The 23856-nt window shown below is 40.9% G+C and overlaps 1 protein-coding gene across 1 annotated transcript in view; it reads right to left on the bottom strand.

The window, feature by feature from the left end:
* TOGARAM1 (TOG array regulator of axonemal microtubules 1) overlaps positions 1-23856 on the bottom strand; it is a 45154-nt gene that overhangs the window by 17236 nt on the left and 4062 nt on the right. The window contains exons 2-7 of the mRNA XM_059819449.1: positions 15744-15900; positions 14183-14317; positions 12029-12325; positions 9687-9961; positions 7504-7736; positions 5366-5466 (exon numbers count right to left, since the gene is read on the bottom strand). Of these exons, the coding sequence (XP_059675432.1) occupies positions 5366-5466; positions 7504-7736; positions 9687-9961; positions 12029-12325; positions 14183-14317; positions 15744-15900 (1198 nt within the window). The remainder of the gene's footprint in view (positions 1-5365; positions 5467-7503; positions 7737-9686; positions 9962-12028; positions 12326-14182; positions 14318-15743; positions 15901-23856) is intronic.

Genomic DNA, 23856 nt, shown 5'->3' with positions numbered 1-23856 from the left:
TTACTTCCACTGCTCAGCTTTAAATGTTGCACGTAAAATAGCACTCCACCATTTCTATAAAACCTTGAGAATAGACAAAACTGTCCATGTTTCATCTTTAAACAAGAGATGGAGAAAATCTTATTGGGACAAAGAGCTCCATTATTCAATGTCTATTTAATTTTCTGTTTGTCACTAAAACATGATTACTTGACATCTATTCTAGCCACTCTGAGGGAGATCTGAACAAGAGACAGCGAAACCGTATGTTCCTTAAACTGACTTCCACAGTTCACTTCTGATGTTCAAGAAAACCCCCGAAAGTTGCTGCTCTATTCTAACAAGCTTAGAGTTGGAAAATACATCTACATCATACACACAACAATTCTGATGTAGGGAACAGCAACTCCTAGGATGCATTAAAATTACACAGTTAAAACTGAAATGTCAAGTATAATGTTTTAAGTTCCTTAATTTTACCAATGAACAACAGAGTAATTTAAAACCAAACTTTTAAAGCTGTTCATTTATTCAGACTGAGATATATAACAATTTGGTCCTTTTTTCATGGCATGCACTATTGCTCAACTTTTAATTTCAATTCAATTGGCACTCTAATTTTGGTTAATGTCAGAAAAAAACCCAACTTGTTAGAAAGACTAGAAAAGAGGAACCCACGCTAAACACCTTGAAATGTATTTTCTGTAAAACCTGTTTTACGAAAGGCTATACACAGCCTCAGTTTTCGCCATAAATGAGAGCTCAGATGAACAGCAATGTAGCAAACTCACAAACCTTTTGAATGCTTAGAATTTCTTTGGTGTTCCATATTTTGACTTTTAAAAATAGTACGTGACACTTCTTGCTTCTTGTCCTCATAATCGCCACATCCATCGCCACAGTTCAAACGCTGGCCAACTATGCTAACGTTGGGAGTCCCCTTATCATCAAATGCTAGCCATGTGAAAGGAAAAAAATAAATTATTTTAAAAAAAAAAGAAATTGCTTTTCCTGTGTACTACAGGATTCTCAAAAAGTTGCATTTTCAGAGACTCTCAGGCTGGTTTTATGCCTACTGTATGGAGCATTTTTGCCTACAGAAATCTGAGCATTTCAACAAAGATGCTCAGGCTCTATTCATTTGTCACATGCAAAGACTTTCATCTACAGATAAACAGGTTGAAAATCTAACTCAAAGCTTGAAAAATTATTTTTTATCTTAAAGCCTTTCAAATATGAATACTAAGTAATTCATCACTAAAAGCCAATTTAAGTCATAAGCCAACTAAGTGAAAATAATAAAATACTACTTAAAACACAAGGAATCTTTTTGTATACATACTCTAGAAGTCATAAAACACATTTTTATGTTACAACTACTGACAACAGAAACTGAGCATTTTTTTATGCCTGCAAAACATTCTCAATACATTTTAGTTCTGGTTAAAAAAAAAAAAAAAGGGTTGATAGGCATGACCAAGGTGATGGACTGACTGATGTCACTCTGGTCTTCCTCAGTGGGCCATAAGGGGCAGCCAGACAGCAGTTCTGCTTTCCGCTGCCAGATTCACTGCCGCAGACTTCACGAAGGCACTGATGCAATTCCTACCACCCACCTATCCCCAGGTGGGTGGAGGAAAAAAAAAAAAGCTTCTCACTCTCAGTCTTGAAGTTCTGCACTGGTGGCGGCGTCCACCTGGCCACGTCCGTGTGAGATCAAGAGCCATACTGAAATCCTTACAAAGGTTTCTCGTGTTCTCTTCTTCAGCTGAGAACTCAGATCAGAGTAGGCTTTTTGTTCTGCCAGGGGACGGAAACCAAGGGAATGTTTTGCTGGGGGATTCTTGGGATGGTGAGGCTCTTCCAGCAAGGAACACTCTGGACGGTGCCCTGATCTGGGCTGGTGTGAGCTGCTCTGGAAAACTACTATATGGCCAGATCCCCTGAAGGTCCAAGAATTCCTCAACCACGAATTTCTGCACTGTCCCAATGAAGTCTAGTTGTTATAGTGTTTCATGTATCAACATTAAGACCTCGCACGTCAGGACTGATGCATTAATTGCTGTATTTGGTACAACAGAACCCTCTGGCCTCTGAAGCTGTCAGGACCCCGGGGAATGATGAGCGACAGGCCTGACAGCAGGTAGACAGGTCTTCAGGGTGTCAGCTATTAAAAACTGCACAAACTTACATGTTACAGAAAGAATTTGGGAAGTAAGAAATGTCTGAGAGCTGCCATTCTTTCTGTTACAACAAAGCTAAGAGAAGCTGATAAAATTCATCTTAGAGAAACAGCTGAAGCAATCTGAGCCCAATTAGCAAGTTAATGACAGGTAAGGGACAAATAAATTTCCAGAACAGAAAAGAGCAAAAGTGTTAAATTCTTTAAAAAAAAAGCAAAAAGCTGAAGGAGGAGCCAGAAAACAACTGACCCAGATGCTGGGCAATTCAGTTCCCAGGACTGTAGCAGGGCCAGTAACATATTTGGAAGCACCCACCAGAAAACAGTATGATCAGAAAAATCTGGTCTCCTTTTCACAGAATCACAGAATCACTGAGGTTGGAAAAGACCTGTAAGATCATCAAGTCCAACCACCAACCCAACCCCACCATGCCCACTAAACCATGTCCCACAGTGCCACGTCCACACATTCTTTGAACACCTCCAGGGATGGTGACTCCACCACCTCCCTGGGCAGCCTCTTCCAGTGCTTCACCACTCCCTCAGTAAAGATATTTTTCCTAATCCCGTCTAAACCTCCCCTGGCACAACTTGAGGCCATTTCCTCTTGTCCTGTCACTAGTCACTTGGGAGAAGAGACCAACACCCACCTCACCACAACCCCCTTTCAGGCAGTTGTAGAGAGCGATGAGGTCTCCCCTCAGCCTCCTCTTCTCCAGACTGAACAACCCCAGCTCCCTCAGCCGCTCCTCATCAGACTTGTGCTCCAGACCCCTCACCAGCTCCATCGCCCTTCTCTGGACACGCTCCAGCACCTCAATGTCCTTCTTGGAGTGAGGGGCCCAAAACTGAACACAGCATTCGAGGTGCGGCCTCACCAGCGCCGAGTACAGGGGCACGATCACCTCCCTACTCCCGCTGGCCACACCATTTCTGATACAAGCCAGGATGCCATTGGCCTTCTTGGCCACCTGGGCACACTGCTGGCTCATCTTCAGCCGGCTGTCGACTGACACCCCCAGCTCCTTTTCCGCCGGGCAGCTTTCCAGCCACTCGTCCCCAAGCCTGTAGCGTTGCGTGGGGTTGTTGTGACCCAAGTGCAGGACCCGGCACTTGGCCTTGTTGAACCTCACACAATTGGCCTCAGCCCATCGATCCAGCCTGTCCAGATCCTCTGCAGAGCCTTCCGGCCCTCCAGCAGATCAACACTCCCACCCAACTTGGTGTCGTCTGCAAACTTGCTGAGGGAGCACTCGATCTCCTCATCCAGATCATCGATAAAGATATTAAACAAGACCGGCCCCAGTACCAAGCCCTGGGGAACACCACTTGTGACCGGCTGCCAACTGGATTTAACTCCATTCACCACTTTTACGACATAGCAACAGACCTTGTGGGCAGGAAAGAAGTGAGAGATGCCATATATCGTCCCAGGCATACGTAGTTACCAAAAGCTTCATTCTCCAAATGCAGGATGTATCTAGCAGGGTTCTGCTACAGTCTGTTCAGGACCCAGTACTATCCAGTATTTTGCCCAAACAGCTGGATCATGGGGCAGCATGCTGAATTCAAATACAGGACAGCAAACGAGAAGCGTACACGCATGCTTGAGGACAGGACCTGAATTCAAGGAGCTCATGATAACATAGAAGAATGACCCAAGAAGAATAAGACTCATGTAGGACAGGACTGATTTTGCATGTTTTACAACAATGCAACCATAACCATCCTTTCAGCTCTAAGTGCACAAGGGGCATTGTACTGCATTTCAAGAAAGACGTAGATCTGTTGAAAACAGCCTAGATGATGGCAGTTAAAAATTCCATAAAGTTTGACCTATGAAGGAAAGCTAGAAAAAACAGGAATTAGTCTAAAGGACAGAAAACGAAAGAGGAAAAGAAAAATACAAAAAAAGGTAGCTGCTTGGAAGAAGAAAATATTCCATCCTTTGAAATAAAATAAAAATGTAATGAGATAAGTTATAGCAAGGGGGATTTATGTTCAGTGTTAGAAAAAAAACTTTCATCTGATGAGACCAGTTGAATACCAAACTGGTTTTTACAAGTTCTCCAAGTTCCAGTGTAAAAATTCAGAGCGCTTTGAGATTTGACTTGAGTGATGGGCCAAGCCCAGTCAGCAGTAGGAGCAAAGGACTTTTCTTTACCAGTTAGCTGCACATGTATTACATCGACCTTATCGGTAGCAGGCTGTCAGCTCTTCACAGGAGGCCCGGTGCTGTGCATTCTGGTTGATTAACTGGCTCAATAAGCAAAATAAATGTGCTGCTCATTATTTTACACTGAAGGTCAACTTCTCACAGAAGGTCTTTTTGTATCACGAACGCAAAAATCATTAACCACAACATGTATTACTATGTACATGCAGTATTTGCTTTCTGATTTAACCTGTTACTTGACAAACTTATTTGCTAATTTATCCTGAGAAAAGTGGCCTTAGACAAAATGAGGAGCAATAGCTCCAATTTCTGAAAAAAAGATCGTGAGTCTCAGTACCAATTACTGGTTTTTGAATGTGATGGCTTTGCAAATTCAGGCCTGTGAGATGCCCTCCAATCTTAACTGAACTGAGTTTTGCAAACTTTTTGGAAAAATACATAGCTGCTGAGGCTGCAAAAGGATGCAACACAGCAGTCTTTGGGAAAAGAGGTCAGAAAAGACTTTTGTGGACACGGCTCCCTCAGTTCCTTTCCTCTAAGGAAACATCTCCATCCAGTTGAATCAAAATTGATTAAACATAAATAATCATAATCAATTTCTGCCCATTACAGACATTTGCAGTTACCTGTACTTCACTGTAAGCATAAAATAGAACAGCATCACTTAAATTCAATTTCCTACCAGGAAATTAACCGCTTGCAACATTTTGACCCTTCCTACTCTTAGCCAGCTGGTGTCCAATGAATTGTCACACAATACTGCATCGGATTTTGAAGTGCACATACTCACAGGTGGCATTTGCATTAACACATTTTAACCTGACACAGAAAGGAAGAAACCCTTGAGTTCCTTCTCAGCTGCAGTACCACGGTGTATCTCAATTTGATCAAATAACATCTAGCAATTACCTTTTTTTAAGTGCTGAAGGCACACGAGCTCACTGAACAAGTAAGAACAGACACATCAAGTGACCGTTCTGTCACATCAGTGAAGCAAGGTATAGATACTGAAAAGCGCAGTGAAATACCTGTGCTGAAGTTCTGTTCTGCCACATTTGGGTCTGTTTTTCTTGCTGAAGATATTCCTGCAGGCTGTGATTTACTGACAAGTAGTGGAAAGGTGTCTGACCTGTAAAATATAAAACAAATTTTTAGAGAGTTCTACATGCTAGTCGGGGCCCAGCTAAATAACACTTTGCAGCAAAGACATCACTAGATTTCAGTTTCTCCTCCCCGGTGTACTTGGTGGACAAATATTTCCAGTACACTTCCACACTGAGTAGAAAAAGAAAATTAATTCAACAGAAATTATTTGATGAGCAGACCCATTATGAAGAACACCATAAAGACAACGCTTAAGAGTAAATGTTACACGAGGACTAAATTTACATTCAAAAAAAGCTAAGGAATCGTTTGGCCTAGGGAACTGACACTGCTGGTTCCAATCTGGCAAAGAATGGCAAATGAGAGTGGCCAAATCCACTACCCTTTAATCTCCAGAAATGAGCAGTTTTCAGCTCAGTGTCTAGCACAGACATTCTGCTAGCATTATCTATTAGACAATCTTGATACATCTTTTTTAAAATGATGCATTCGAATATTAAAGACGGTTGAACCCAGAGCCCTGTGCTGTCAAATACTGTGCACACCTACGTAATAGTCACGGGGAAAGAGCAGCCGTTCCACTTTCTGCTAGGACGGAAATACACACAACTAGAGACTTGCTTTTAAGATCCTGAGGAAAGCCCATGCTTCAGAAACTTCACTAATACCAGTATCAAGCTCCCGTTGCTCACGGTAGTTTATCAGTGGATAAACTGATCCTTCTAAAAGTCAATACACAGGAGCAGCCTACAGTTCTGTTGCCCAACTACACAGATGTTGTGAACAGACAGTGCCCATTTCCAGTGCTCGCAAACCAGCATCTGAACTAAACTCTCTGGAGTTTTTATGAACATTCCAAGGCTTTTAAGGTCTTCTGGGATGTATTTTGTCACTGCCACAAATTCAGTCTTCCTGCCAGATGTCCCCTCTCTTTCTTGCTAGTTCAGAATTCCTGTATCTTTGAATTCTGTAAAACATGAAGCTTGTGTGTCACTGAATAACGGAAATGGCATGTTGTATAGAACGTGTCCTAGTCAAAACCTTGCCTGGAAGAACATCATACACAGAATTTTATAGTCTTGACTTTTTAGGTATTCTAGCATTTTTCATTTTAAAGATTATTTTTAAAATTGTGATTCAGCAGTAACACATATAGGGAAGACACATACATATAAATTAGTTCTGAGACTTCAAGGCTGTGAAAATGCTCTGTTTCTGATTCATTCCAGAAACCTTTCTGTTATATATTCCCTCTCTTCCTTCCTATTCTGTTAATACAGGTGTATGCCAGTTACATGTAGTACACACAAAAACAAAAGATATCTTTGGATCAGAGCTACAAACAGCTTTATCATGGGCTCCGAGAGCAGAAAAGGAGATTCTGTACTGCAAAATTTGCAAAATCCCTCAAAACCTTTTTTATTTCATTAAAATAGTTTGTACTGCTAATCACCAACTGGGTCATTGCTCTTTACAATCAGAGTAGCGTATGTCATCACACAATTTGTTTTCAGAAGAGCTCTGTGAAGGCATTTTAAATTAACAATAGTCTGTCAGTAATAAAATGGAAACAGTTCATGATTCACAATAATAAGAAACATCTACATTGTCTTTGTCTTATTGCAAAAAACCAACCCATTCCTTCTTCAATTTCCAGGCTATAATAAGCAAACCTTATCCTTCCTTTTAAGTCATTCTCCTTCTTACTCATTTGTTTAGGCTATGGTTCACATACCTTCTATGGCAGGCTAAAGGCTTAGTAAAATATTTACTACCACTGGCAGTACTTTACCAAGTGCACTGCGTTACTATGGCTGCACCAGGGAACTCTTACAAATTAAAAGCCAGCACAAACTAGAATAATGTAATTAAGCAGATATTGTTTAGAGCAATGTATTTTTAGATAGGAAAATAATTCACATATAAAAATCAAGCTATTAAGCAAAGCAATCTTGTAACAAAAAATATATTACAGATTTCACTCCCTTTAAGATTTAACTAACAGCAGCAGAGACTGTGTGTAAGAATGTCAAAGCAGAGTTAATACACGAGTTCCACTCACGTTATTCTCTTTCTCTGGGGGACTGTGGACACAGGTGAAGTCAGAGACTCCTGGCTGTAAACTCCACTTTCACTGTAGGAACCCACGCTCGGCGAGGAAGCGTGGGAGGGGGAGTCCGCAGAGAGATCAAGTTTAAGAGCAGAATCAGGACTTTCCAGATCTGAAATGTTGCCGCTTAGCTTTGCCCTCTTCTTAGCTGCACTGTTTCGTAGAGATCTAAGTGAATTCTGCATCTAAACAGGATTGAAAACAAAATGACGGGTTTTATTCACTGCATAGGAAAAAAGTTTTTTAAGCAAAAGAAAGTATGTTTCTGAGTGTTCTGTTCAATTCAGAGGAGTTCAGTGCACATGCCTCTATTGGGCAATGTGACTGACCATTTATGTCGGTTATGCAGTATTTTAACGATCCCATTCATTGTTTTACTTCACAAGAATAATTACCATGCAGGTAAATGCAAATTCACAGCGACACTGTATCCTAGCTTCATTTTGCAAAGCACAAGAACAGATTCCCGCAAAAATACATCAGCTGCTCTTATCTTCTTTAGTAGACTAACGGCAGCATCTGATGGCTGCTACTACACACGGCTGGGAGCTCAGGCTTTTCGCAACAGAACCGCACAAAGCTGCAAAATATGCAGAAGCAAATCCTGAAAACTGCCTAGCAAGCAGAGCTCCTACTCAAATAAGCAGGAAAATCTACAATGACTAGAGCTTCATGCTACTGCATATTCTCTCCTCTTTTTGCTGAATATATCTGATGTAAAAAAAATACTACTTCTACCTGCTTATCACCTCAAGTTACTTTCAGTAGTGACTAGAGGATGGAAGAGAAAGACAGTAAGGCAAAGCCATTAAGTCCAACTGCAGCTGCTCTCAGATCCACAGGGACTAAACACAGGATTTGAGATTCAAACAATCTCTATGAACTGACAGAAATAAGGATGCGTTGCATGGGATCATGCGGGGAAGATCATACAAAATCCAATCACAGGCAATACCTACACTTCTCACATAATCAATACTGCAATGGTTTTGATTTGTACTGATGAGGATGGTGTGGATCCAGTTCCACCTTCCCACCACCCCCTGAAATAATCCGGCATTCCTCTGCAGTATTTTCCTATGCCCTAGGCTGGTGCAGCTAGTTGATATTTCTCAAATATCAGAGACACTTGAGCAACCGAGTGAGTGACAGGATCCTTCGGCATGTACCAGGCACAGTGGCAGGGGCTGGCATACACACAGGCTCCATACTCCGGGGGATCTCACTGGACAACCCATGCGACTGATAAACAGCCATGTGGGATCTACGGCTACGCTGGTTGCAAAGTATTTCATGGACCAGTAAAGGGAAATGTTAGGGTAAGTCTGTGTGAAGAGTCTCATGGGTCACAGAAGGGATAGATTTTTAAAGGTAGAAAATATTTGAAATACTTAATAAGTCACCGGCTGAGTGGCACACTCAAAACACTGGCCACTAAATACACATAATGGGCACAAATTATTACTAGTGGATTTCCACGTACAAGAGGGACGCTGACCTGCCAAGCCTAATGTCAAATGTGTCTGTGTCATATCAAACAGCTGCAGGTGACACCATACTCATCCAGCTTCACATCAGTTCTTCTCAATTTACTCCATGAAAAAATGACTGCATTCCGAGAGAGCTGGGACATGCTGCATGGGTATCGGGGACAGCCCGCTTCAGCAAACCCGGGAGGCTGAGGAAACCCCCGGGCTGAGTCAAATGCACCTTCATCAAGGAAGTTATTCGTTATTTCGGGCACTTTGCTATGACTAAAGAGAGGATTATTACTTAAATCTGGCATGAAATTTAAAATGAAGTCAAGATAATGAGAACAGAAGCTGTATAAAGGCCCACAGAGTTCTGCCTTGGTACTACGATAACTGAAAACATTGCAGCTTTGGCTCTGAGAAAAACAAGGGAAATCAAGATGTCTGGAACAACCACGAGAAGTGTGCTTCAACACTGGTGTTTATTGCTTTACTTGGCTTCTATCAGACACCCAATGGTATCTCACTGAAAACCTGCTGCACTGATGAGAGTGTCCCAAAATTTAAGTCAAAAACATTTATTATTTTCTGGCTCTTGTTTAAAAAAAAAAAGCTTATAATATATCAACTATTAAAAGTGCGTTATGTCACATTTCAACCAACCTCTTCTTGGTCCACTTCCTCGCCATCAACATTCAGCTCTGAAAGATCAGCTGCAAGCTTCCCATCCACTTCATTCAGCCACATCTCCTCACACTCTTCGTTTCTCTCAATTCTCGTTGAATTGACGTTCAATTCAATCTTATCGGGCAGCGGGCTAGCGAGGCGGGGTATGGGGGGGACGGGTCTGGTCCCATTCAGGCCCCTGCGGGAGGCTGGGCGTCTCACCAGGGTGGGTTTCAGCTGCAGAGGAGAATGTTTCTCCTGCAAATTCTCCCCTGAAGAAGACACAAGCAGATGTCAGTGGCAGGAACACAGCACTCACCAGAATAAACTTCATGCCTCATTTCTGTGTCACACCGGCAAACCCCTTGTGAGTGTTAAAAAACAGACTTACGTGCACAATTTTTTTATTACTATAAATACATTTCAAGGACATTTTGTTTGGCTGAGTATGAGCAAATTTGAATAAAATCAGTAAGAATATAAAACCAGACGTACTGAGTCAGACAAAAGGCCTGTCCCCTAACAAGGTAAGAAACGGACACTTAAGGTTATTCGGACAGTATTTAGGAAGTTCCTTGGTCACAGGTTTGACACGAGCTGACCCACCGTCCTGGTACATATATCCACTTCCTTCATCCACAAATTCTTGCTTTTGGCGTCTTCAGCAGCCTGCAGTAGTTGGCTCCACAATGAGCATTAAAAAAGTACCTCCTTTTATTTAAAACCTGATGTCACCAAACCCCTTCCTTAGCTCCTTCATGTATGCATGTATACATGTATTCACGTGTATAAACTTATACACACATAGACACACACACACAGAGATGAAAATAAGTTTCTCGCATGAACAAGAGTAGATACTGATTCCCTATCCAACTTTATTTTTATACCACCCATAATTTGACAAACTTTCAACATTCCTCCTCCAATGTCCGTTTTCCAAATGCGCCAAACCCCCGTTCCTGAATACTTACTTACACACATTTTTCAATATTTAATTTTACAAAATCATTAGGATGTTACCAGACTTGCCTCCTTGCATGGTATTTTCTAATACCTCCTGACTCTACCTTTTCCATCTCCCTGCATTTCAAGCTCAATTACTCATCTCTCCTGTTTTTAGTGTCTCTTCCTTTTAAACAACGTAAATTATTGTTTCATGCTCGTGCATTCCACCATATAGTTAGTACCTTTAAAAAGTACTTAACTTTCTTACTTAAATAAAAAAGAAGGCTGGTGCCCTACAAACTGTCCTGTAAGCTGCTATAACAACAATAAAATTATTCTAAAGAAACAGAGATAAACTGAAATGCATATGGATACAATAAAGAAAACCAGCAAGTGATGAACACACATCTGCAAGATAAAATGACATGCATTCCAGGGACAGGTGATTTCCAAAGAATTAATTCAGAAATTTGCTACATATGTGCAAAAATATGTGTCTCAATGAAGATTAAATTTAAAACAGATTTCTTTAAATCAGTGGAAAATTGTATGTGGAAACTGTTAGTTTGCTTACAGAAGGTATGCCACATGAGTGATTAAGAATCAGTTTAAGATAAACAGATTCTAAAGCTAGTTTTAACCTGAAGTAAGACCGCCTTTAGTAAGTATTTGAAAAAAATCAGCTAAATTGTCCAAGCAAATGTAATCAAATAAACTTAAAACTATTTCAGGTTAACCAATGTGTGCCTGAGGTCCTCAAAGACGGAGGAAATCAGACCATAAACTGCAGTCTCTGTCATTAGCTGTCAGTGTAAATTGGGATGAAATCAGCACCAATTCCACTCATTAGAGATGTAGCTGTTTGTAACCAGGTTGTAAAGCGCTATTCTGAGTGTGGGAAATTTGATGCGTAAGTTTCCAAAAGCAAATAAAGAGGCAAGAAGTCGAAATGCAATAAGTAGTATCTTCTTGCACATGTACTAATTAGAGTATTAAAAGTAACAGTTATTTCTGCATTGGCTTTCTTTAGGAGTGCTAGATTTTGGCATTTGTTTTTATTTTAGTTTGAAGGTAAACTTTTCACTGATAAGTTACTGATAAGAAAAGCAGAGCTGGTGTATATTATGCTTTAACCCACATATTGAAAAGACAGAAGGAATGAAACACGCCAGTATTTAAAACTACCAAAATACAAAGACTTCACTTTTAAAAAGAAGCCTCCAGTGATGTGACTAGACTAGTGCAGCTACAAAACCCCCACGTCTCTAATCACAATGGGGACGTTGCATAATTCCCCATCTACCTGCCACCATGGGTTTTCTGACCACTGCTTGAAGCCACTCAAAATGCAAACCTGAAATCTGTTTTCATTGTATTGACACCGTTCCTACCTGTATTGTCTCCTGACTTTTGACTGAGAAGCTGCTTCTGTGAGCTAGGCTTAGGCAGTCCTTCAAAGCTTTTAAGAGGCCAGGAGTTTGAGAAGCTCACGGTATTATCTTGTGACTTCTTTGAAGAGTCAGCTGGAGAGGAGACGTGCTTTGGGCTGTTCCTGGGTGATGACAGAGGGTAAGACGGCAGAATGAAGGTGCCCTGGCTTGCGTTAGGACCTTGGAAGAACACTGTATGCTCTGCTTGATTGCAAAAACTTCTCTGGGTCTTGCTGGAAAAATTTAGGCTGGCACAAACTAAGCAAAGAAAAAGAGAACAGTATTTGTGGTAATTAGCCTCTTTGACAGCTCTTATAATAATTTACAATGAAATAATATACCATCTAGACAGTCAAAAACTGAAGGTCATCATTTTACCCAAGCAAACACACAAATCTCAGCTCATTTCATTTCGCAAACTGCATTGTCCCTCAAAATATCAATTTCCTTTTTCTTCATTTGATCAAATGAGATTGAGCCTAAGCTATTTTGCAGTCATGTTTTGAAGAACTATATTTAAAAAAACAAATGATGCAAGTAGGTTGAACATGGTTCTGTTGCTTGCTGCTCCGTATTCCAAGTCTGCATAGCATAAAATTTGCAAACACCACTCTCAAAACTCAGTGATACAAGAGTACAAATAAAGCACAGATGTTATAAATTCCACTTCCTTTAAAAAAAAAAAAAAACACCTAAGAATTATTTTTTCCAGAAACCAGTAGGTTAGAAATAGAAAGATAAGTGCAGATTTGGAACCATACTGTTTTAAATGTTTCCCCTGAAAAGCAGATGCACGTTCCCCGCGTGCACTCAAGCTTTTAACCATGCAAGTGAAAAAGAGGACAAGTTTTAATAAAGCTCCTGACAGCCTCTGGAAGGATCATTGTACGTTGGGCCACCTCAGCGATCTCATTGAGAGAACAGCCCCACAGCCAGTTCCACTGGCACAACTGGGAGAATGGGAACGCGGGAGGGAGAACAACTGAAAATGTGAGTCGTGTTTGGGGAACCTATTAATTGTCGCTGTCATTCCGAAGAAAACCACTCAATTATGCCTTTAATTATAGCATAAAAAAATCCCTTTACAAATCAGATCACTCCAAGGTCTCTGCCTTCTGCTCCTGCTGCTTTCCAAGGCTGCAGCATCCCAGCGCTCCCCAGGTATCCCGGGGCAGCAAAACTGAAACAACCAACTCAGGTGTGGGTCATACTGCTGGAGAAAGGCTCAAGTAACAATAATACCTGGCACAAAAACTGTTTGCAGAGAATAAATCAGCAAGTATGGGCAAAGTACCTGGCAGCCTTCTGAAGACTGAGGCTCAGAGAACATTTGACTTTGTAGGTACAGAGGTAAAAAACAAAGAGGAAATTTCTCCTTTCTTTCCATAGGCATGAGAAAACCACAGTATCTACAGCCCGTAAGTGACTAGAAGTAATCTGAGTAAATGAAGTTCCTACATATCTTCCAAGAAAGCTGTCAGCTCTATCCCTTGTCCAACACAGCTGGACCACTCAAAGCAGCTCTGTCCACAGATTCGGTATCACTACCATCTATTCCTTCAGACAGTGAGTTTACTCCTTCACTAAGCGTACATCTGGCATTTTTATTATTATTACTACTTATGAACAGACAAGTTTATACGTGTTACAGGTCCTCATTGATCACAGCCTCACCTCTAGGGTTAAGGTGCACTCAATTAAAACCCTTGCCTCACTTTTGAAACAAGCAGCAAACGCCGCCTGACACAGCAGCGCCCTGTCTCTGTCTAGTAAAAGCTGTACAGAGACCACCACAAATTAAAGCAATGGTATGAGAATTAAAAGCTTTAGGTGCACCAACATAGTGTCTGTGGTGGGGTTTTTTTTGGTTTTTTTTTTTGTTTTTTTGTTTTTTTTTTTTTACACAGCACACTGGTTCAGGCAGATACCAAAGGTGTGGGTTGCAAATTAATAACTACGAATGAAAAGCGCTACACAGGAGGGAGGCACAAATATGTCTGGATACAGACTAACAACGTTTTAATAATAGTTTTTATTTCTTAAGGCAGCATAGAAATAAAGAGACATTTCCAAAGTAACATGCACTGACTTACGACACAGTTAGAATCCATATACCTTTGTCGTGCTGACAGTTATTTAATCCTAAAAATTGTAAATCAGAGCCCACACTACCACTCTTCCCACGTGTCTGTGTGTATCCAAGTGTTCCACATTTCCCTGAAATTTGCGGCTGATGAGAGCCCATAGCACCTTTCAAAAGAAAACCACAAATAACTAGATGAATACTTAACATATGGTATTCAACAAAAAATATACAATAATATTTAACAGTGAATTAAGATTTTTGTCTAACTTTCAGTGTAAAATACAACTACTTTCTAAGTATTTAATGCAAGAGTTTCTAAGCAACCTCATCGTACTGTTCATAGGCACAAACTGGAAAAATTCCCGGCAGTTCTTCCAGGGCACTTTTCCAAGTGAGACATGCAGGGGGGTGTCAAAAGAAACACCCAGAACAATCCCCTCTTTGAATATATGACAATGAAGGGAAGACAACACCTTAAAACCCCAAAATGCAGTGAGTTTCTTTAGAGTGATGTCACTCATAGCATAACAGTGAGTAAACTTGCATGCCACACATGTCAGTGCTCCTCAGACAAAGCCGAGGATATAACCTACTGTCCAGTGAAGAGAACAAATCAGGCCTGGTCTTGCCCGGTCTTTTCACGTGCCTTTCAGCTATGAAAATACAAATCAACGAGTCTACATTGCTAGTGTAAATTAAGTGTAGCACTATACCTACAATCTTCTACAGTCCTGGTTTTCAAAAACATGACATTTTTCATACTTTAAAACAATCTTTAGAGCGGATTCTTCCAACAGCTTTCCACTCTAGCTGTTTATGCAAAGCAGAAAGAGAAAAAATGCATATCTACAATAGATACACACTGATCTGCTCTTCTGAACACCCTACCATACATAAATAAGACCTTTCCAACACGTGGCCCCGTTTATGGTTTGGTATTTCATACCCTGCGCCACTATCAGCTAACTCTTGACAACATACTTTTTACAATAATAACTGCTATTCTAGCCAACAACGTATTCCTGCTCAAAAGTCAGTAAAATTCTGTGTCTCCTTTTAATTTACTGCTTTATCTGCAATTCATATTCTATCTTACAGTGTGAAAGAACGTTGGCTGAATTACTGTTGCTGATCTACATGGTACTTCTTTTTCCTAATTCTGCAAAAGCAGCAGAAAGCTCTGTATTTCAGGGATACCCTGAGTCCTTTTGTTCAATACATCTGTTCATTTAACCACATAATTTCCTTTTGGTCTTGCTGTCTGCAAAAAAAGCTGATCTATAAACTCTAGTGGGTCTATCTAAACTAGTGAAAATTGGTGTGCGTACAGCAGGACTGGAAAACAGCAGTCTAAGTTTTGAGATAGCGTACACTCCTCCAGGAGCAGGAATGGGACTGCTGCCGCTTGCTTCAGCTGGAGGCATAGCCCTGCATGTAGTACTCAATTCTTCGTAGTAAATGAAAATAAATAACAAAACAAATAATCAACAAATGATAAACCATACTGATGAAGCTAGAAATTTAGGCTTAGGTTCTTCTAAATCTATTCTGTTAACAGCAGATCAAACACTTTTCTGTGTTAATACTTACCAGCACAAACAGAAGAATGCTCCGAGTTAAAATCTATACTATTCTGAAATAAACTCCTTGAAGGTCGTCTTCTACTAAAAAATAACTCATCACTGACTGGTACTCCTTGAGAGGGCCTTAACTTTGGAGAATGAAGAAAATCACTGGATGTAGAGAACTGCAGGAAAAAGGAAAATAAAGAAACATACATGAGTGTGAAATGAGTCCACAACCCTTTTCTGTACAAACAGCGGAATTACCAACGTAACTTTGTCATCTAAACCCCACCACAGCCCAGACCTGTCCTTCTTTACAATAAGGCTACACAAACCACTGTCAATATGGTTAAAGAAACAGGACTGATGGAAAATGAAGGCTTTTCTTCCCTATCCCTTAGAAAGTGAAAGGCAAGAGAGTGTGTACATGAGCCATACCTTTCAGGCACAGAAGCAAATAGAATTCATCACGCCGTATCCACAGATAAAGCTTTATGACCAAAGACAGCAAAAACCAGAAAAGGGTTCCACAAAAAAAAAAAAAGCAGACACCAAGGATGGCAGTTGATCTTTAAATGCAAAACATTTTGATGACACTTTTCCCAGCTATCCGATACTTTAAGTATTTTAAGCATTAGAAAGCGTTTTAGCTGGTTTCCAGTTCTCACTCTAATACAGGTCGAGACGATTCACGCTGAACGGAAAAAATGCAACAAAACAAACTGGTAGAGAGTTGCACCAGTCATCAATTTTAAAAATTAAACATGAACGTTTTGAATTACGTGCATTAAGTTATGTAAGTGTTTATGCAGATGGCAGCTACTGGAGGTGTGAAAAAAGCATCCTTTGGATTTAGCCTAAAAGCTGTATTTGGCAACATCAGCACCGTGCAATGAGAATCAGTTATAGTTAAAGGAAAAATCTGAATAATATAAATACTTAGCAAAGAAAAGATCATGCTTTAAATAAAAGTTTCTTGCTTTCTGATTTAATTAGTAAAATCAGTGATTTAAATTATTTGCAGGCTATATTAACTCTGTTCTCCCCTCTCAAAGACAAGGCTCCACACAGAGGTCAAAAAGAGAAGTCTGAACAGAAATGGAAATATTTCTGGAGTACGGGAAAGAACAGCATCATGTTGAGCCTAAAAACCTCCTTTACTCAATATACTGATTGTGTGAATGGAGAATTTGTAGTCTAACACACACTACATTCATTTATAAATATATGTATTTTTTAATTTCACTGAAGATCTCAGTTCACCATAAACACAGATCCTCAAACTGGGACCTTCACAAAAACTCTCGCCCTGGGAAACTGCAGTTCTTCACTACTCCGTAACTCAATTATCTCCTCAACTCACAGCCTGGGCCACACAATGCAAGTTGTGTTCGACAGGGAGAAACGGATCTACGGCAGACTCCGCACGTGCACGGTATGGCCGTGCTGCGCCTGGGCGACCGCAGACCCTGCAAAACACCCCGCTCTGAGGTCTGCGAAATGTTCCATGCACCGGGATAAATCTCGCGGTAATTTAACAGATTACGATGTCTTGAAAGTTAAATGACTGGGTCAAAAAAACAGCAGGTAAATGCTCTGATGTAGTATCTTGATGGAGTTTAATTCAGTATTTCATTTAATATCGTAATGGACTTTCACAAAAGCATCACAGAACAAAGCACAGCCAGAACCTGAAGCAGCACAGTCATGAGATGAGTAGCATGGCTATGAGCACACTCCAATTGTTTTTAAATGATTATAATATTTCCTTTGTCACATCATATCTTAAAAATAGAAATTTTTGTGGTTATGGAATATAGACCAAAAACTTTAAAAGTTTCAACAAAACCTTCAGGTCCCTTCCAGGTAAAGAGGATTCACAACACACGTTGGCAAGATACACACGCGCGCCAAGAGACATTAAATCTCCATACCCTACCAATGAGAATCCTCTGAAAAAATAAAGTTCACAATTCAAACTTTTAAATTAAGTATTTTTAATTCTGCTCCCTCTAAGACTGCCCCCCTTAACACTGAAAAAAGTAACTCACACATGGTACCTGTTGGCAGTATACAAACAAGCAAAGCGGCGATTTGCCCGTATTGCCATTTAATGCTTTAAAACAACAACCAGCTCCCAAAGGGATTGCTGTTCATCCCCGCACCGAGGCACACTGCCACGGGGACGCAGGCTCCTGAACGGAACAGCCTCACTGTTCCTGGGAGGGTTGTTGTGGTTAACAAAAGCAGCAAAAATTTTGCCTTTAATTAAAAAAAAAAAAAAATGCATATTCCAATTTACTGTTCTGCACTGCATTTCAAGAGCTCCAAGTTCATCATGTATGATTAAAGTCGTCATCATCAGGTATGATTAAAGTCATCTGCATAACAAGTCAAAGTTTCGAGTGTGCAGCATTTTAAGCAAATCCACTGAAATGCTCAAAAGCTTAAAACATTACATAAAATCTTTCTCCCTAAAAGCCAGTGCTAATGCAGGACCATACTTTTTAATTGGCCTTCAGGGATTAGACTCTCACTTAAAATATTTGCGGACAACTGCTCAAAGCATACGACAGCGAGGAAAAACTTAAGGAGCCTAAATACAAAATGGATCATCTGAATCCCGTTTTTAATGGAAGATGGCAGAAGGAATCCACCAGGTGAGAAATGATTTAGTAAGATCAGAGCAGGAACTATGAAGCTTTGGAAAGAATAAGAAACAAGTTCCGATTGCTGGATATACATCAGGAACAATGAATTAAATTCCAGCAGTAGCACTGATAACACTCAGTGCTATGCCGGCTTTTCATCACCCGGGCACCCTGAGGGACACTAATTTTACTTTACAAATGAGGAAAAGAACAGTGGCCAAATGGGTGAAGTGGTTTGTTCCAGGCTATTACAAGCTGTGATAAAGGAGGAGATGAGAACTCGGCATTCTTGCTTCTGCGATCCTCCTGATGAACACATCACTTTCAATCTACGTACCTCTCAGTCCATAAATAAATGCGTTACTTCTCCAAAGCAGTTACACCCTATTTTTCCATACAGACAGAACAATATATGCAGAAGGAGCAAATTACGCAACGCTGACATGATTGCACAACTTTGCTCAGTGGTTCCAATCCCAGCTACCGGAATAAAAACTGTCTGATTTCTTGTATACAAATTATAATTACAGTGATTATAGATTTGCTAAACATAGGCATGCATGGTGGTGGCAAACAAATGCCAACCTAAAGCTGGCAGATTTTTCACTGAAGTAGATGACAGATCCTGGTGAAGGCATTTCTCAAAAGGTTTCAGCTTCATTTAAATTCTACTAGTACCACCAATGTCAGAAACTATTTGGATCCATCCACCAAAAGAAATATTAACTGGGTTACCAAAGCACAGCCCTTGTGAGTGACCCATCGCTGACAAACGCTCCGGTCCTCCATTCCCTTCCCAGCTGAGCAGCCGCGCTGGGCAAGGTGAAAGGTCCTCCTATTCAAATACCCTGCAGCCATCAACAGCGTGCTCCCAGGGAAGAGATCAAGGACAGCAGAAATATATAATGCTATCTCTCCAAAATACTCTCCCAGCCTCCAGAAAAACCACGGCTCACGTGCCAGAGACTGACACCTCAACTCACAACGAAAGGACAGCTTTTATCACACAGACAGGTCAGCCTCCGCGTCCCTTTAATCCTCGTTATCGCTGTGGAAAACAGAGAGTCATTGTTTCATAAAACTAATTTCACAGATCATTTGAACACTCACTAAGGTCTTCATAAAGTCCAGCTATTAAGTTCTCTGGTTATCAGATCAGCACGTAAGTGGAGAATTCCACAGGTATTGCAAACAGTGAAGTGATGTGAAACTGCATGTGGTTCATGTGTACTTTATAACATGGCTTAAAATCACAGAATCGTTTAGGTTGGAAAAGACCTTTAAGATCATCAAGTCCAACCATAAGAAAAAAACTTCAGTAAAACGTTCAAATGCTCTTGCTTCCCCCCAAAGGGCACTGCAGGTACAGGGACCCACAATGTATACGCATCACCGGGGAAAAACCAGAGGTAACTCTTGTCCTGCAATAATTACTAGGCGTGTTACGTTTTACATACAGCACACTAAATTTTCAAGGTAAACATAGGAAGTCTTAGCTACCAAAAGATCAGCGAGGAACGCCCAGCACACTGTCAGCTGGTTTTGTGGCACCCAGTTTGTTTCTTCATGCTTTCAGCAGAGCACTGGAGCTAGTAAGGTCTACCGAAGAAGTAGCATTTAGCTTTTTTGAAAGTGCTTTTGTACCCCTAACTGCAGATAGTGGGTTTGTTCTGCTAGTTTGCTTAAACAGGCATTATAGAAGATGAGAGTTAAAAAGGGAACAGGGACTTGCTAGTACACACTCATTTGTGTGACCTCTCACGAGTGGCACAATCTGGGAAACCACCGGAGAATGCAAGGTCACAGCAGGCTAATTTCAATTACTTAATGTCAGGACCCAAAAGACCAGCAGATCATGTCAAGTCCTAAAGAAAACAACATAAACGTTTATTTCAGAATAGGATCTGGTCTGGTTCAATTGGAATTGTTTACACTTTCCGAGGCTAAGCCCAAGGAATGGGAGCAGACACAGTACATCAGTGTCTCCAGAAAGAGAACACTCACTTCAGCGACTTCAGACAACTTTATCCATTGGATTTACAGGTAACGAATTGAACATCACAAGCCTGGTGCTGCCAGCTTGGGATTCCAAATGAACAGGACCTTACTGAAGTACAAAGGAAAATATTCACGGGGTTCTATGCTTTATCACCACCCTGCGTTGCCCCGTGTAAGGAGGAGGAGGTCAGGCTACTCAAATTTGGCTTTAGAAGACGGTAGAGTCAAAGGCAGAGTCTGTCCTGTAGGTTTTACAGATGTGTGCAGGTGCCAAGAACAAGAAGCGTAGAAGCACAGATAATTATGCTTTATTTGATAAACTCAGGTTTGGCTTTCAGAAAGCAAGAAAAATGGAAGGCGGAGGTGCTATGGACAGCTATTAAACCGTAAGCCTTCAATTTCAGTATATAAAGCACTGAAGCGTGAAATCCTGCACTTTAACCAAAGGACACCCGTTGTCAGAAATAAGACCCATAGATTAAATGAAGACTGGTATAAAAAGGTCGTTAAATAAAACATTTAAGGAGTGTGTGCTGTATAGCCCAGGAGTGCCATATTTTGTAAGCGCACCTCAAGGTGGAACACTCCTGAGCTGTGTCACCCATGCTGGCTCCCTTTCCAGCGAAATTCCGTGCCTGCGTGACTTTCTCCAAGTCAGCCACAGCATCGGGGCAAGGTGGCTCCTCGGGTGACCAAACAGCCCTGCCACACTCACCGCTTCTCTCTGGATCTTTGGTGGCACACTCTGGCTCTGAAAGAGACAGCTGGAGGCACCGGTTTCCTGAGAAAAGCCCTGCAGCGGTTACCTATCGGTCACATTTTCTTCTGCCGTTACGACTGGGGAGAAGACTCTTTTCCAAGCACAGAGCAAGGGCATCCCCTGGAAGTCGAGGTGGTGGCAGTTCAAGCATCTCTGACTCTAGAGCTTCTCACCAAGGGGTTTGTAAGGTTGAACATAACTACGGTCTCATGCAAACCTAACAAATAAAGAGAAACCCTGTGCTTGCATCTCTGGTGTCAAGCTAACCATCGGTAGCTGGCGATAGCCCCGCTGCTCGAGATGGCAGCCACACGTGTTACCGCAGTCACCCCCGGACTTTGCGCCATACAGAAACACACTGCGCAGGATGGACACGCTTCGTTATGTTGTCACTGTAGTCAGACCCGCGGCATAGTTGGCAACTGTAAGTTTACAGATGGGTATGAAACAAAATCAGCTTCAAAGGACTTCAGGGATTACAGAGAAGCGTTTCATCAATAACCCAATTTAACATCGCTGACAGAAGCTGCGTTTAGACAAACCCTTGAAGGCAATGTGCTTTACCTATATTATATTTTTAGTACACATTAACTTACACATGTTTTACTTCATATCTTATCTGATCAGGAAAGTCTAGACATGGCCTTGGACAATCACTGTGTAACATGACCCTAAAAATACTAGCAGAAAAACAACTTTAAACATTAAGCTAATTTCAGGCATCCTTCAGTCACAGAAGGACTCCAAAAGTTAATTTTTAAGCAAATTCATTCCAAAGGAATGTCTGAATTAATAATTAATTTTTTACATTAACAAGTTGACTACCCAAATTTTACGCATGACACACCTTACCGAAAATAGTTAAGACGAGATACAGGGCTAACTTTCTTTCTCGCCCCTCCCTTCAATTGCTAAATGCCCCAAGGAAAAGAGCTTTATTTATACAGCTTATGGCAATCTCTTTCAGTTAAGGAACATCTTCAAGTACAGGAAACACTGTCCATGTTGACTCTTCCCAGTGTGCCTTAAGTGAAAACACAGTTCACCTACTCGCATCGCAGATACATACACACCACGGGATAAAAGCAGTTTCCTGGTACGGATGTAACAGAACAAGCACCACCAAGAAGCCAGCAAATACTGTACCAAAAAAATCACAAAGCCAGATAAAAAGATGTCCCCTGCCCTGGAAAGCTTTACAATCTATTCAGACAGATGTAACAGTAAGATATGACAAGTGATCAGGATGCAAAGACAGGGTAACAAACCTGTCAACCTACAGCAATCAGATAAATATTTCAATACTTAAACCACTGTGCTGTTTAAATTTCCATTACAGTAAATGTGGGCCTAGCCAACAGGACTCAAAGTCTCGAAAACATTTAATCTCACGCTAAATTAGGTCCGTGGTCACGAAGACAGCTCTCTAGACTCTACTGACTGCACAGACCAGCTCTCCATTGACGATGGGGCTGCTTAAGCCATCACCGTGTAGGTAATAAAATGAATCCCTACTCTTTTTCTCCCTTATACATGATGACGAGTAGCATTTGCCTTACCTTCTAACAAAAAGCCTCCCTGATGTCCTTCTTTTTTAAACAAGGCTGTTCCTTTCCCTCACAGAGGGCAAAGGTGCGGTAGTTACATTAAATCATTTTTTTTGTCTTTCACAGGAGCACTGTTACAGCCAGACCTTATCTTTACAGACATCGAAGTAAAAAGGAATTGTTGGAATTTGAAAAACCGAGTGCCACCACTACTTCTGAGTGACAAACAAGTGCCACCAGCACCAGTTAAGCAACTGCTGTTGGAGAGAGAGATGAACGATGGTTACAACAGTGTAAGCGGACTAAATTGGTACAAGACTGTACAGAGACACAAAGGTACTCCTTGAGCCGAGTTCAACTTACGTTCGACTTAGTATGTCTTGAAAGAGCTTGGCAGGTGGGCAGCTGTTAATCCACAGCAATTTTTAAAACCACAGCGCCCAAAAGCCAGTTGAAGAGTAATTGTAAAACCTCATGTCTGCCAGTACCACACTCTTCTTAACTGCCCACTGGCAAAGAAACAGCTTGCATTTTCACGTGGGCTGAACCAAATTTTTCAAACCTGCTGAATGCAAAATATTAGCTGCTGATTTGTATCAGACTTCAGCTGTCTCTTTGTAACAATGGGAACAATGCTTTTGACATCGTTCACATCAGGTGAAACAACACCACTAAAGCAAGCTGGTAACACAGGCGTAATTTCGGTACCATGTTCACCTACGCCCAAGTCAAAATTGGCAACTTTCAAATTCTATCAAACATGACAACAAATGTTATTCTTGTCAGTACTTACCTGCATGTAAGCAAAAAGCTATATGGAGAGGAATTAAACTTCAGCGTAAAATGAATTCTGGTTCACTGGAGGTTTCTGGTTATTCAAACGTCTTTCAAGTAAGAGTGCAAAAGGAGCATTAACATGTTTCGTTTTGGAGAGTGCAACTGATGAAGTCTTCAAATTCTGACACCTCAGAGTTAACAATCTGCTTTCTACCAACTTAAATATGCAAGAAAACAACATAAAATGGAAGTAAGAGGCAAAGAGAACAAGTCAAAAAGCAGATGGAAGAGACAGGAACAAACAGAATCTCTAGGAGGCACAGGATGTCTTAGAAAAACAGTCACTAGATGCAAAAAAAATAGTTCTTATTACGAAGGAATAAATACAGTACACGAGAAACAGGA

Source organism: Gavia stellata, chromosome 7 (assembly GCF_030936135.1).
Source record: "Gavia stellata isolate bGavSte3 chromosome 7, bGavSte3.hap2, whole genome shotgun sequence".
Lineage (NCBI taxonomy): Eukaryota > Metazoa > Chordata > Aves > Gaviiformes > Gaviidae > Gavia > Gavia stellata.
This window is presented reverse-complemented; position numbering and strand designations above follow the sequence as displayed.